This window comes from Juglans regia, chromosome 1 (assembly GCF_001411555.2).
Source record: "Juglans regia cultivar Chandler chromosome 1, Walnut 2.0, whole genome shotgun sequence".
NCBI lineage: Eukaryota > Viridiplantae > Streptophyta > Magnoliopsida > Fagales > Juglandaceae > Juglans > Juglans regia.
In genome coordinates, this window is record NC_049901.1 from 2,016,667 (window position 1) to 2,032,926 (window position 16,260).

The 16,260-nt window shown below is 35.4% G+C and overlaps 1 protein-coding gene across 1 annotated transcript; it reads right to left on the bottom strand.

The window, feature by feature from the left end:
• Positions 1–5,545: 5,545 nt before the first annotated feature.
• LOC109006338 lies at positions 5,546–15,946 on the bottom strand. Its single transcript, XM_035684317.1, has 10 exons — positions 15,456–15,946; positions 14,145–15,240; positions 13,766–14,044; positions 12,189–13,679; positions 11,570–12,075; positions 11,371–11,509; positions 8,949–9,484; positions 7,682–8,588; positions 7,062–7,553; positions 5,546–6,935 (listed from the first exon to the last, which is right to left on the bottom strand). The coding sequence occupies exons 1-10, from the start codon at positions 15,944–15,946 to the stop codon at positions 5,715–5,717; spliced, it is 7,158 nt and encodes a 2,385-aa protein (XP_035540210.1). The 3' UTR covers positions 5,546–5,714.
• Between the last annotated feature and the right edge of the window lie 314 nt (positions 15,947–16,260).

Genomic DNA, 16,260 nt, shown 5'->3' on the forward strand with positions numbered 1-16,260 from the left:
AAAAAGAAATGGGAAGAAAGAAAAAGGTATCAAGAAGGGTGACGGGTCACTCTCGCTCCTGCAATAAGCAGGCAGGATGCATCCAGCTCGACAATAAAGTTGTGCTCTAAAACAAAATCATATTCGTGATCACCTTTTTTTAGCCACCGATGATGTCTGTGACGAAGACAGCCTTGACGATTCAAATTTCAGAGTATGTGGGTGCAAATGGGCCATTTTATGGACCCCCCACCCCCAGCAACTCCCGCCATAATTGATCATTGTTTTTCTGGGCACCAGAATTGATCGTTGACCTGTTGTAATATATGCCATGCCTAACGGAGATATTCTGGCTTCTACTTGTTTCATTCGTTACTTCTGTTTCATATTTGATCGTTTGGATATTTAAAAGAGTTTAAATTTATAAAAAAAAATTCTAAAAAAGATAACTCTAAAAAGGCATTTTCAAGTTTTCAATAATCTTTTTTCTCAAAAAAAAAAAAAGTTTTCATTAATCTTTGAGACAAAAGAAATTATTGAATTTCTATAAGAATTTAGAGAATTGAGAGTAGTTAGTTTATTTATCAACTTACATATATCTCGTAATTTCACGATCAAACAATTTTTTTCAGAGGGTGGAAATAAAATAATTAATACAACTCAATTAATTATTTATTTATTTTGTTTTCATACTAACTGATTTCTCAAATCGTATTCGTCAGCTGTCTTGGACCAACTCAGCATGTCTGCTATTATTTTGAATAAAATATATATATTTATTATCGTGAATTATGTAATTTTTATATAATCGTTTTGAAAAATAAAAAAAATATAGATTTATATAAAAAAAAATTAATTTTTTAATTATAAATTTTACTTTTTTTAAATTGATTATGTGATATTTACACGTTTTATTAAAATTATTTAAAAAAAATGGAAAAGATATGTGGCGTAAGAGATGGTTATTATTTATTATTTTGGGAGACACAAATTAATTTAATAAATAAAGGAATCCACTTATAATGAAAAGAGGAATGCTATATCACACTCTATACTTTCCACACACCTCACATAATATTTTTTTTTTTTTCAACCCAGCACGTTAAGTGTGCCGGCTTCTTTACACAGTAGAGTGTGAAGAAGACTTTCTCTAGTGAAAATCTAAATTAATAATCACAAACAGTTGCTGCTTACGAAGTTTTGACGTAAGCATGCATTATTCAGATGGAGACTGATAATAATTTCGAAAGCTTTTTGACCAACAAACCCAGACAGCCAAAATAAAGAAGGGCCGCCTCCAACGTGCGAATATAATGCCATCAGATGAGTTACATTAAAGTATAAATAATAATATTTTATAAATTAAATTGAGATAGAATTTTATTTTTTAAATTAAGTTAAATTTAAATTTTTATATTAAAAATATAAAATAGATTGAGATGAATTTAATTTTTTTATAAAAAATTTTAAAAAAATAAGTCTTATTAATTATTAGTTTGAAATGAGTTGATATGACTTGAATTTACCATTTAATACACATAAATTTATAAATTTAAATGTATATATAAATTTAATTGTATCTAATTTTTTATGATTAAAATATTTCAAATAGTAGTAAGTGTTTAAATATGATATTTGATATTTTTTATCTTTTGAAACAAAAACGATAGATTCTGTGTTTCAATTAGTCGAAACCTACAGTGTTGTGATTTTAGAAGCATTAGTAATGGAACTTATGTATGAGGGATACGTAGAAAGGGGCAATTGTATTAAATTTAGAGTTATGCATGTAATTGATCTCGTTTGGATTGAGAGATGAGATGAGATAGTTTTAAATGAGTTGAATAAAATATTATTAGAATATTATTTTTTAATATTATTATTATTTTAGAATTTTAAAAAGTGAAATTACTTATTATATTTTATATAAAAATTTAAAAAAATTATAATAATGAGATGAGATGGATTGAAATTCTCAACCTAAACGGGACCTTATCAAATAGGACTTTGTGGTGGGCTACGATTATTGTGTTAGTGGGTTAGTTATTTGAGAGTAGGTGAGTTATTTGATTAAGGTCGATTAATTTGTTAAGTCCAATAGTCATGGGTTTAATTAGTCTATTTTCAATGTATATAAGTATTGTTATGGTTATAAAGGAAAATCATCAGGTTTCATCCAAAATATTGTTAAGTGTTTGGAGGTTAGGTCCCTCGAAGTGCCTAACTATATTTACTTAATTACATATTACAATTACACACATAACAAATTGTCTCAAAGCCATGCTCCTGCGACATGGCTAAAGGGACTCGCAATGCATAACTCTAGAAAATGTGGCTAATCTTAAAGGGTATAGGACTGTTCATCTGGATCGAGTTTTTTTTTTAGCCCGATCAGGCAAATTTATTTTTTTATTTTTTATTTTTCGTTTGAATGTTGATTTTATTATTATTATTATTATTATTATTATTATTATTATTATTATTATTATAATTGTGAGGTTTGGCAAAATATTTCATTTTGGATAACATAAGTAGCGCGATGAAATAGACGAAGAAAGAAGGAATACTGGTGGCATCAGCAAAGTTATCAATAGCATCTACCAAGGGGTTAGCAAATGCAATAACAATGAGAATTCCCAAAAACAACAATAGCACTGCTTTGATAAATGTCCGCTTGGAAACCCCAGCATCCTCAAATTCTTCATCGCTTTCATCACTCACATCCAACAAATCATGCACTCTATATGTGTCCTATAATAAACACTCAATCTCAAAAAAATGGTACCGGGTTGTAAATTCGGGTTCTGGCCTGTGTCTGACTCGGGCTAACCTAGTCAGGGTTCTAGCCCGGATTTGAAACCTGAATTCCGGTCCGGGTATATCCAGGTTCTTCGGTTGAAACTCAGATTAACAATCATAAAATGGGAGACTAACCATCTAAAGGATGAACAAATTCGACAACGACAATGGCTGGAAAATGTATTGCAGCAACTCAACAACCTCGCGGCTAGTTATGATCAATTAGCTCTTACGGTGAGAAATGCTAACTCCAGAAAAGGTTCTTCTTGTGATAGAGTTAGTAATGTGAAGGTAAATGGCAACCCTCTATTTAAAAGACATAGAGGAATTTAGACATGTACCATACTGTTGGATTTTTCCAGATTTGATAAAACTGAGCCCAACTAGTGGGTCCTCAAGGCCCAACAATTTTTTACCTATTGTAATATCTCTGATGATTACTGGCTCAAAATTGCATCATTCCATATGGAAGGAAAAGCTCTTTCTTGGTATTGCTTACTCATGGACTCGAGTCCAATCTACACTTGGGAGGAGTTTGTTTCAGCCCTCAAAATTTGCTTTGGTCCATTGGCTTACGAAGATCCAGTAAGAGCTTTTACTAAGCTCTGTCAATTTTTAGTGTAGAAGAATATCAAACCCGATTTGAGCTGTTATTTAATCGAATTAGTAGACTCACCGAAGAGTTCTGTATCAACACCTTTCTTAGTGACTTACGATGATGATTTGAGAATTGTCATCACCATGTTCAAGCCTACAATTCTTTCGACAGCCTTTGGGTGAGCTGGTTTGCAAGAAGATTAAGTCCTATAGAGAACTCCACACTGCTCCCTACCTAGACCACCACCACAACCCAACTTGCCCAACCTTCATGCCCATCCACCACGCCCAAAACCAAAAAATCAACCAAATCTTACCACCAACGACCAAAACAAAGGGTCCACCTTACCTGTTAAATGCATTTTCCCAGCTCAAAATGCAGGAGAGAAGTGATCAAGGCTTTCGCTATTATTATGATGAAAAATTTCAACTTAGACATCGATACAATATGCCAATAAATTATTTACTGAAAGGAATTAAAGATGATGCATCTCATGAGGACATTGATTGTAATGCAACTTGGGAAGATTTTGAATGAGCTTTGGCGGAAAATTTTTTAACCTTGTGGGCAATGTCTTTTGAAGAGAGAGAGTGTGTTATGATTTTAGATATATTAGGAATCGAGCTTATGTCTAAGGGATACATAGAAAGGGGCAATAGTATTTAGTTAAGGGCTATGCATATAATTTTTTATTTTAAGTGTTTATCAAGTAGGACTTGGTGATGGGTTAGGATTAGAAATGTCGGCTTATGTGCTATGGGTTAGTTATTTTATTAAAGTTGGTTAATTTGTTAAGCCCAGCATTTGGATAGTGAGATAAAATGAGATGAGATTAGATTAGATTAGATGAGTTTAATAAAATATTATTAGAATATTATTTTTATTTTGAAATTTGAAAATGTTGAATTGTTTATTATATTTTATGTGAAAATTTGATAAAATTGTAATGATGAGATCGTCTCTGTATTCCAAATGGGCTCTCAATCTATTTTCAATGTCTATAAGTATTGTAACTAGGGGTGTAGGAAAAAATTGAAAAATCGATTGAACCTCTGGTCCGGTGCGATAAATGTTCTTAAAAATGAAAACCAATCCTAAACCGATCCGGTACCATTTTTCATATTTTGAAAACCGATTTAAACCGAACCAGATCAGTACATATATATTTTTAATTTTTTATATTATATATCATTTTTATATTTTTATTATATATTATATACTACATTTCTAATTAATATAACATGAAATTCTAATCTTATTATTTAAGTCTACTAATCCTATAACATAAAATTAATATACTAGTATACTTAGACACTAATTATACTATTTTAATCCTATTATTCAAGTTTATTAATATCACTAATAAGTCAGGCATTACTTATATTATTCTATTATAATTGAACATTAAAAATTAGTAATTGTTAATAATAAATATTAAATTCTCAAAATTAAGTTTAGTATTAAAAAACTTATAATATTAAACATATATAATATTACACGTGTAAATGGTAAACTGAAATACTGGATCGAACCTGATCGAACCGAAACTGAAAAAATCGAAAGTTCCGATTTCGATAATGAATGAGTTCATATCGGTTCTTAAATTTTTAAAATGTTCTAAAATTTCTCCAAAATCAGACCGAACCGAACCAGTTTCACCCAATGTTTTGAATACCGTACCGGACATCGTACCGGTCAAGGCACTGGAACGAAATATTTCGGTACCGGTACTGTTTCGGGATAACGTTTCGGGATATCGTTTCGGGATAATCGATATATAAATAAATTATATATAAAAATTATAAATAGTTTAGTCTGAATTAGGGGTTAAAAAATAAGTTTGTAGTTTGAAAAAACGAAAAAAAAAAAAAAAAAAACGCTCGGATCGCCGAAATATAGGCCGGGACCGATATAGGCCTAAATTTAGTCCGGTACGGCCGGTATTTTAGCCGGTACGGAACAGATATAGTACCTGTACCGGCCGGACAGCCGAAACAAAAAATTTCGACCGTAAAATTAAAACAGTGGTTTCACCCCTAACTGTAACGACTATAAATTAAAATCATTATATTTCATCAAAATATTGTCAAGTGTTTGGAGTTCATGCCCTAGCTATATTTTCTTTACTTAATTATTTAGTACAATTACGTACGTAACATTCGCCTCCCGAAATCCAAATGAACGAATCAGATAAATTAGAACAAATGTTGAAAGTTCAATAATTGAGGGCCGCAACCGGTCACACTCTCTGTGCCAACTTTTAGTGTAAATTTTAAAAAAAAAAGAAAAAGGAAAACACTTCACGGCTTACCAATGTGTAATGGCAACTTGCTAGTTGCTAATGCTCCATCAGTGGGATGTCCGAAATTCGAAACTCGTGGAGCATTCCTATTGTTTCTGGCAAATTTGACAAAACTGGGCAATTAGATATGTCAAGAATCTGTAAACCCTGGAGCCTTCGAATTGTCCCTGGAAAATTTGAAAACGCAGGGCAGTGAGATATGCCAAGAATCCGCAACCCAATGAGCATTCCGATTGTCTCTGGTAAATCCGACAAAGCAGGACAGTGAGATATGCCAAGGATCCGCAACCCACTGAGATGTCCGATTTCATCTGGCAAGTTTGAAAAAACGGGGCAGTGAGATATGCCAAGGATCCGTAACCCGTGGAGATTTCCGATTGTCTTTGGTAAATTCAACAAGGCGGAGCAGTGAGATACGCCGATAATAGATAAACCATGGAGCCTTCCGATTGTCTCTGGCAAATCCGACAAAGCACGACAGTGAGATATGCCAAGTATCCGTAATCCTTCGAGCAATCCGATTGTATTTGGCAAATTCAACAAAGTGGAGCAGTGAGATACGCCAAGAATCGATAACCCCTGAAGCATTCCAATTGTATCTGGTAAATCCGACATAGAGGGGCAGCCCGATATGCCAAGGATCCGTAACCCCCGAAGCCCTCCGATTGTCTCTGGCAAATCTGACAAAGCGGTGCAGCCCGATATGCCTAGAATCTGTAACCTATGAAGCCTTCCGATTGTCTCTGGCAAATTTGAGAGAACGGAGCAGCAAGATATGCAAAGAATCCTTAACCCAAGGAGCATTCCTATTGTGTCCGGCAAAGTTGTCAAAGCGGAGCAATGAGATATATGAAGGATTTGCAACTCACGAAGCTCTCCGATCGTCACTGGCAAATTAGACAAACTGGTACAGTGTGATATTTCAAGAAAACGTAACCCAGAAAGCATTCCTACTGTATCTGGTAAACCCGAAAAAATGGCGCAATGAGATATACGAAGAGTGTGTAGCCCATGAAGCCTTCCGATTGTGTTCGGTAAATTCAACAAAGCAGGGCAGTGAGATATGTCAAGAATATGTAACCGATGGAGCATTCCTATTGTATCTGGTAATTTGGACAAAACGGTACAGGACATTAGCCTAAGCTCTTCCAAATTATTCAGATTTCCAATCTCTTTAGGCAGTGCAGACAGCTTATGACAATTGTTGATGCTCAGTTTCTTTAGGTGTATACTCTCGCACTGCCAAGCAGGCCATACCTACATATCATTGCAATAATTTCTTAAATTCGATAGTATGATTCTTGAATTTACCAAAAGGTAAAATTATGATTAACATAAACAATTTTTGTATTTCCTACTATATACCAAAGATTGACAAGGTACCTTTTTGACAATCATCTCATCCGGAGATGAAGAGCTCCCATCTTGTGGAGTTGCTGAGTGACAACAAAGAGTCATGGCACCTTCATCATTTAATGATTTTAAATTATAGGTAAAGCTATATCTTGGAGATTTACTTCCTGAAGTAACCAGAATATTGCAATTTGGCATACGGAGCTCAAACTTCTCAAGAAGAAGGGATTCTGATCCAGACAAGAAGACATCGTCATCCAGTATCAACGATATAGGACCTCCCCTTTGACGCAGCAATTGCTTCAGCTGTTTGATTGCATATTCGTCACTCTGAAACTCAGGCACCTGATCAAGATCACCCTTGTGATTAGATATTTTTTGTACAATGACCCTCAAGTCTGGTGTTTCTAAAACAGGGGCAAAGAAAACATTCTCCTTAATAATGCCTATCCAAACAAAACGCAAGTGCTCCTCTTGTTGTGGAGGTATGTCAAGGACTATGTGTCTAACTTCTTCTGCTCCCTGGTACCCAAGAATAATGAAATCAGCATAGTGGAAGTTGGAAAAAAACAATTACAATAATGATATATGCATATATATATATATATGTGATCCAATAATTCTATATCTGTAATAAATAACCTCCTTACAGTATTATTCTTCAGTACAAGAAGCACATCCTTAAAAACCCACAACCTGCTATATTGGTCAAGCTCTTCATTAGATTCACGAAGAACCCTTTCTTGATCCAATTTTCGTAGCAAGTCATGCATCTCCAAAACACCTCTATCAGGATTTTCTTTTAGTTGATCCCAGACACGTTTCCATTCATCTATTGTTTTACCAAACAAGAAGGTACCCAAAACTTTAAGAGTTCTAGGAAGACCTTTAGCATAATTCACAAAATCTTTGGATAGATCCGCATAATTATCTTCAGGATGGGGTTTCTTGAAGGCGTTCTGACAAAAGAGTTGCAGAGCTTCATCATCACCAAGCTCCTTAACTGTATATATAATACGCACTCCATGGCTATTCAACACTTGTTTCTCTTTACTCGTTACAATAACTCTACTCCCTCTTCCAAACCATTCATGACTACCTGCTAAGGCTTCCAGTTGCTTGTTTTCATTCACATCATCAAGAATAATAAGCACCCTTAGCCTACGCAATCTATCCCTTATCTCATTGTATACCGTACGATCATCCCACCCATTTATAATTTCTCTTTCCATGAGAATTTCAGAAAGGATTTTTCTTTGTAAATGAACTACACCATGACTTTGAGTTTCTTCACTGACACCGTAAATAAAACTGCTAGCTTCAAATTGATGAGCAATTTTATCATAAATAAACCCAGCCAAAGTGGTCTTACCCACTCCATCTATTCCATAAAACCCTATAAAGCGAACATCATCCAATTTAATGTCTAGTAAGTTCATCATTTCCATTTCTCGGAACTCTATTCCAACAATGTCATGGGAAACAATACTTTGGCGTTGAATATTCCGTTTGCTATATATACTTGCAACAATTTTTTTGACAAACATTGATTCATGCCTGTAAAGAAGGTAGGAAAATAGGTTTGATGAGATAATGGTAACCATTGAGAGCTAAACTAAACATGAATCTAAATATATATATATATACATATTTAAAAAAATTTAAGTTCGATCTCAAATAAAATTAAACAATAAAAACATCTAATTTCAAGGACAGTACTCAAAATGAAAGTAAAATCAATAATGCGAATGTTTTTTTTTTGGGAATAAATTCGTTTGGCAATGTTTAATTTCAATGCAACAATAATAATATACCGTGTAAGCCAAAAGGTCGAGAGTATAGTTTAGTTTGAATACTTTTTACAGATCTGTGAATTCTCTTCGTTCGAATTGGAAAAGAAAAAAAAAAAGGATTTACCCTTCCTGTAATTGTATATGCCATCCGCTAGTTTCACCCACTTCTCGCAAAGCAGCTCTCCACGTTTGCACATCCTCTTTGATGATCTTGGAATTTTGTTCATGTTTAGCAAGGGCTTCTGCGAATGTATCAGACTGGTGCCGTACGTGAGAGGGATCCACATGATAGAAAACGGGCATAACTACCAGCCCCATATCTTTACGACATCGAACGATCTTGGCAAGTTCAATCAAGCACCACCTCGAAGAAGCGAAATTTGGTGAGAGAACGACAACTGCATACTCGGATTCTTCTATTGCTTTCAAAAGCCCTGAACTTATAAACTCTCCTCGCTCGAGTTTTTCGTCGTCCCTAAAGACGATAATGCCTTTCTGTTTCAAAGCATCATATAGATGCCCCGTAAAACCCAGGCGGGTGTCCTTGCCATGGAAACTGAGGAAAACTTCGTATTTCCGTCGACGTTCTGGAGGAGAAGAGGAAGATGAAGATGAAGAAACTCGTTGCGTGTTCATGGGAGCCGGTGGGAAGTTTCCTATCTAGCTTAATAGGAACAGAGCATTTCTGCACACCCTCTAAGAAGAGATTTCCGTATCAGATCCATAGGCAGCATGGCCTAAGTTAGTTCTAATTCTTGTCCCCTTCTTTCCATACTTTCACAGGCACTTCTTTCTAACAACTGTACAAAACCAGAGAACATAAGAGCGGTGCTACTCCCACCGCTGGCCGCTGGGCTCTGCTAGTGATTCTGAGTTTTTATTTATTTATTTATTGTTTTTTATATGTATTTTTTTGAACACATTTTTTTAACCAGTAGCGACCAGTCTTCCTAGTCCTCTGTTCCAATTATGAGCACACAGCTGGCTGCATCCCTTTGACAATGGAAAAGCGTGTCATTTAATTTAATTACTAGCATAATAATTTATTTTATAAGATTTAAGTATAAAAAAAAAATCAATATCACGTATTTATACAAGAAAGAAAACTCTACACCATACATTTATCGAAAAATAAATAAATAAATAAAAGCAGTGTAAAGTATTTAACTACTACATAGAATAACTCATAAAAAAAAAATAGAAAATGCCTTCAGCTCCAAAAAAATTATATAAAAGTAATTATAAAAATTGATATAACTAAATATGATTCGTCAAATTATAAAATTATTTTTATTATAAAATAAATTTAACAGATCACATAAAATTATAATGTGTAAAATTATTTTATATAATTTTTTTATTACGGTAGCACTCCTTAAAAAAAAAATACATATAAAGAAACTCTGGCAGTCTGCTCTGTGAAGTCACTGAAACATCTTATGTTTAAAAATAAAAAATAAAAAATAAAAATCCTTTAAAAATAAAAAACCGAAAAAACAAAATGTGTAGTTGCAAGCTGGGGGTGGGTACAAACGTGGTTCCCTTTGGTCCACTTACAGCTACACCATAAGTTATAAACTGGTTGTCAACAAGTTGGAAGGCTATGGCATCAAAGTCCAACTCTATTAACAGTATTAATTAAGAGAAATTTTATTTGAAGATTACATGTCCAAATTATTCATTAAATAGAAAAAAATATATTATTTTAAAAAATATATTATTATTATTTTAAAAAATTTTAAAAAGAAAATTTCAAAACTCGCTATAAATTGATTAAAAAATAAATAAATAAATAGTTGGAATCTAACATTATTCATTCTTTAATCATATTGGACGGTTCAATCAAAATAAAGATAGACCTCATCCTTCGAAATTTCCTGGATAGTGTATAATTTTTCAATTATTCTTCCTCCAAATTGGATTATTTAATTCAAACAATACATTGAAGACATGAATCTCTATTGCATTCAAAGATGTCTGCGTTGAAGAGAGAAGAAATAATGTAATATGAAATGGGATTCGTAATTATTTTACACGATAGGTGAATGATAGGCTTCCCTTTAGTCAACCGATCAACGCTGGGAAAAATGAGTGATGAGCCTCTGTTCAATCCCAACACAAAGAACACGACACGGGACCTTTTTGAAATGTCTCGTGATTTTTAGACGAGAAGTCTCCGACCATAAAGTTACTTTACTGAAATTAAATTCATCAATTTATAAATTTATTTATTAACGAGGGTTTTTATAATTCCTGTGTAGTGTTCAAGACAGTAGACGCTAGAAGTTGCGAATTTTTTTTTTTTTTTAGTGAGGATTCGTACCAGAAAGAGTCGGATGCTCCAGAAAGCACAAGAAGCATATAAAGAGAATTCATTAATCAAAGACTTCTCATCATACAGATAACGGAGGCATGCATATAGATGCTTGCATCATCCTCAAAACTATGAGTAATGGAGTCTGGACCATGGCAATATTCCTGATGCGCTTTGAGGAAAACTAAATTTGTAAATTTTGTTTTGGACATAGTTACATAGCGTTCTTAACCGCAAAGCGTTTTGAAAGCAATTCCTGAAGGTCTGATTTGAGCAGAATGATCAAGTCAACTCTAGAAACTTTTTCCGCATTAACAAAGGATGCCATTGGAATTAGAATCCTTCGATGAGTATGATTTGCCTCGGCAACACTTGTAGCAAGCTCAACAAGTTCGTACCTAATAGCTTAAATGGCTGCCAAAGTACATTACCCAGACTTTGCTCGTGCTTCTTCAACGAGCTTCAAAGCTTCTTGCTCATTTAGTAGACGCACCCCAAACTTTTTCACGTTCCCGCCCGGGCATCCGGTTGTAACTGAAGCTTCAATGAAGCTCCATTTATCAACGTTATTTGCAACTTTTGAAAACCACGCACGTGGTACATATACTAAAATTCCAATTAGCTTAACAACAACTACATTATAGAGGTGCAGTCGTTCCGGAAGTTCCAAGCTTTGCAGACGACCTTCATCAGTCACGAAATGACAAAAAAGCTGGTGACCCTCGGAAGTCCTAGAATTTGAATTTTCGTGCTCGCGGACTTCATATACAATAAACATGGCATACACTGACCACTTACTATTATCATCTGATTCGAGATGCAGCAGGATTCTTGCTGAGGATTCAGCACGCTGAACGGCGAACCACTCTGGTATTTCAGGAATAAGCAAAGAATATTCAGAGACAAATACACTGCCCATCCCTTTGTACATTTCTGCCTGTAAAGAATTGAGAAATGAAAAAAAAGAAAACAAGAATATGATAAAATGTATGCGGGTTACGCATGTCTATGTATGAGAGAGAGAGAGAGAGAGAGAGAGAGAGAGAAGACCTCAAGGGCTCTTCCAAATTGTGCTTCTGTCAACTTTTGAAAAGAGCAATATCTTTTAGCTTCATGCTCAGCTGGTGCAGAGTAATCAACAATAGCGCCTGCTGCATCTGAAGTTTCATCAAAACACCTCTCCAACGAAGTACAGCCGTGAGTCCATACATACGATAGACTTGATGGAAGTGTTGGCAACGATTGAAGCATACTACAATTTCTTAATAAAAGTTCTTCGAGGTGCGAAAGTTGCCAGATACGATCTGCTATGCTCGAAAAATTGTTGCCACTGAGATCGAGAGACAGTAGTGAGGATAGGCCACTAAGATCACTGGGGATTGCTTCATTCGATAGATTGCAGTTGCTTAGATCAAGCATTGTTAAAGAGCTGAGGCGACTGATGCTATCTGGTATGCTCCTAAACTTGTTACCACTGAGATCTAGACGCCCTATTGAGGATAGACCTCTAAGGTCACTGGGGATTGCTCCATCCGATAGATTGCAGTTGCTTAGATCCAGAAATTGCAAAGAACTTAGGTGACAGATGCTATTTGGTATGCACGTAAACTTGTTCCCTCTGAGTTTTAGAGTTCGTAGTGAGGATAAAGCTCTGAGGTCACTGGGGATTGCTCCATCCGATAGATCGCACTCACTTAGATCCAGAAATAGCAAAGAACTTAGGTGACAGATGCTATATGGTATGCTCCTAAACTTGTTCCCTCTGAGATTTAGAGTCTCTAGTGAGGATAGGCCTCTAAGGTCACGGGGCATTGCTCCATCAGATAGATTGCAGTCTCCTAGATCCAGCAATAATAAAGAGCTTAGATGACAGATGCAACAACAGAAGAGCAAATCCAATGATTTAGGTCCCAGACCCTTGCATCCGTTTAAGTACAGTCTTTTAAGGCTCTTCACATGTAAAATGGAGGATGGGCCTTGTCTAAAACCAGTTACATTTGTATCAAGCTCCTCCAAGCATTCCATGCTCCTCAAATCCTCTGGCATTTTGTCAAGTTCTGAACAACCAGATAAGATGAGAGATCCAAGGGATGACAAACTAAAGATAACCCTCGGAAGAATTGAAATGCTTTTACAACCTTCTAAAATCAAAATCTGAAGGCCAGATAAACTCTCAAATGAAGGTGGTAGTTCTTCTATGGCAGTACCGCTCAAATTAAGCTTCAACAAAGATGTCATACTTCCCACTATTTCAGGAAACTTCTCAAGTTTGGAACAGCCAGAAAGAATACAAAATTTAAGAGATACCATTGAAATCTTCTCTGGAAGGCTTTCAAGACATTTACAACCTTCTAGATTTAACGTAACAAGTAGTTTGAGAGCTCCAAGGGATGGGTGCACCTTTAACAAGCTTGCACAACCTCGAAGAAACAGAGTCTCGAGATTGGGGACTCCATGGAAGTCTGGTGTTTCGATCAAATTTGGGGAGTCACGCAGGTCAATAACCCTTAAATTTTCAAAATTCTGTGACAAAATGAAAACCTGATCATAAAAGACTCAGCAAAAAACAAAATTAATTTTAAATTAAACGAGAAAATACACACTCCCATAATTAATGTAAAACTTACCCTAATTCCCTTCCATAATTGTTCAATATGGCTGCAATGCATACTGAGTTGAATGAGATCTTCTGATTGGAAACTAGTTGGTAAGGATTTTAGAGGGTAACCATCCCATATGATAAGACGTAACTCATTCGAAAGATAATCTATGCCTTGAGGAAAGTGCACATTACTGATCTTAAGAAATCTCAAATTTTTCATCTTTGAGAAGGCATCAGCGTTCAAGTGTTCCTGATCTCTCTGTGGAGGAAAGTCAAGGACTATGCCTTTAACTTGTTCTGTTCCCTAGTACCAACAGCAATGAAATCCATAAGGAGATATAGTTGGGAAAAAAATATTTATTTACATTTTTCATTTGCATGTATATAGTAAATAATCTACTTACAGTATTGTTGTTCAATACATGAAGCACATCCTTCCAAACCCACAACCTACTACGTCGGCCAGGCTCTTCCCGAGATTCATCACAAACAATTTCTTGACCCATTTCTTGTAACAAATCATGCATCCATAAGTCATTCCCTGAGAAACTCATCAGAGATTTGTCCACAAGTACATCTATATTGATATCTGAGCAATAACCACAACTTTTTAGAATAGTCTTAACACGATCTTTGTCCCATCCCCTGAAAAAACATGCTACATCCAAAAATAAGTTCCTCTCTGCAGGCTTGAGTGCATCAAAACCTGTTTTAAGTGTTTTCAAAATATCACCATTAAGATTTTCTTTTAGTTGATCCCTCGCACTTTTCCATATGCCTTTTTTTTTATTAAACAACGAGGAACCCAAAACCTTGAGAGCTAAAGGAAGACCATTAGCATAATTTACAAAATCTTCAGATAGACCCAAAAAATTCTCTTCAGGATGGGGTTTCTTGAAGGCTTTCCAACTAAAGAGTTGCAGTGCTTCATCATGGTATAGTTGTCTTACTGGATATATATTACAAACTCCATGACTATTCAACACTTGTTTCTCTCTACTTGTTACAACAACTCTACTCCCTCTTCCAAACCATTCACACCTCCCTGCCAATGCTTCTAGTTGCTTGTTTTCATTTACATCATCAAGAATAAGAAACACCCTTCGTTTACACAGTCTACTCTCCATCTCTTTGATTACCCTACCATCATCCCAGGTGTTTATAATCTCTCTCTCCATGAGGATGTCAGATAGAAGTTTTCTTTGTAAATAAACTAGACCATGACGTTCAGTTTCTTCCCTGACACACGAAATAAAGCTGCTAGCTTCAAATTGATAAGAAAATCTATTGTAGATAATTTGTGCCAAAGTCGTCTTACCAATTCCGCCCATCCCAGAAATCCCTATGAAACGAACATCATCCAATCCTATGTCAAGTAAGTTCACCATGTCCATCACTCGGGACTCTATTCCAACAAGGCCATAGGGATCACTTTGGAGTTGAATATTCCGTTCCCCATGTATCCTTTCAATAATATTTTTGACAACCGTTGATTCATGCCTATAAAGAGGGTAGGAAAATAATTGATGAGATTGTGGAAATTAATCAGAAAAAGCCAAAATGTTTTATGATGTAGAATGATTAGCTTCACTATAGTAAAGGAATATATACCAATTCAATCATTTCGGGTTACTGCTTGCGAAAACAACGCGAGCCCCCCAGAACGTAAGAATATAAAACAAAAAAGCAAGAAAGAAACTGCTGGTAAGGCTCACCCATCATGTAAATGCCATCCGGCGATCTCACCCACTTGTCGGAAAGCAGCTTTCCAACTTCGCACGTCTTTGATGGCAATCCTGGGATCTATTGTATGTTTGAAAAAGGGTATTGCAAAAGTACCAGCCTGTTTCCTCACCTGAGAAGGATCCACATGATAGAAAACGGGCAAAATTACCAGATCCATATCATTACTGCATTGAACGATCTTGGCAAGTTCAATCAAGCACCACCTCGAAGAAGCGTAGTTTTGTGAGAGAACAACGACCGCATACTTGGATTCTTCTATTGCTTTCAAGAGCCCTGAATTTATGAACTCTCCTCTCTTCAGTTTTTCGTCGTCCCTAAAGGCTATAATGCCTTCCTGTTTCAAAGCATCGTATAGATGGCTTGTAAAACCCCGACGGGTGTCCTTGCCATGGAAACTAAGGAAAACATCATATTTCCAGTGACGTGATGAAGAGTCTGTCTCGGTGCTTGTGGAAGCCATTAACTGAAAAATTACTGGTTGCTGTGTTGCACACCCGAAATAATAGGTAAACGATAGACTTAATTAGACTTTAATTAATTAATTAATCTCGTTCGCCACGATTATGTTCGATGTATTCAAATAAATGATTATCCATGGCATCCGACAGATTCCCTTGGATAATCAAAAGAAGATAACATATGTCTCACTTTATCTCACTTTCGCGGCTTCGCCGCTCTTTAAAAATGCAAAAGAGAAAAATAAAAAATGAATAATCGAACCGAAAGTCAACAATTTTGGTTAACCCAAAGATTATGTAAGATAATTGCTTGGAT

Coding starts and splice junctions, on each gene's coding strand:
- LOC109006338 (XM_035684317.1), bottom strand. CDS start 15,946: ATGGCTTCCACAAGCACCGAGACAGACTCTTCATCACGTCACTGGAAA. Junction 11,510..11,569: donor GAAGCACGAGCAAAGTCTGG/GTAATGTACTTT, acceptor GCTTGCTACAAG/TGTTGCCGAGGCAAATCATA. Junction 9,485..11,370: donor TGCTTTCAAAACGCTTTGCG/GTTAAGAACGCT, acceptor CTATTAAGCTAG/ATAGGAAACTTCCCACCGGC.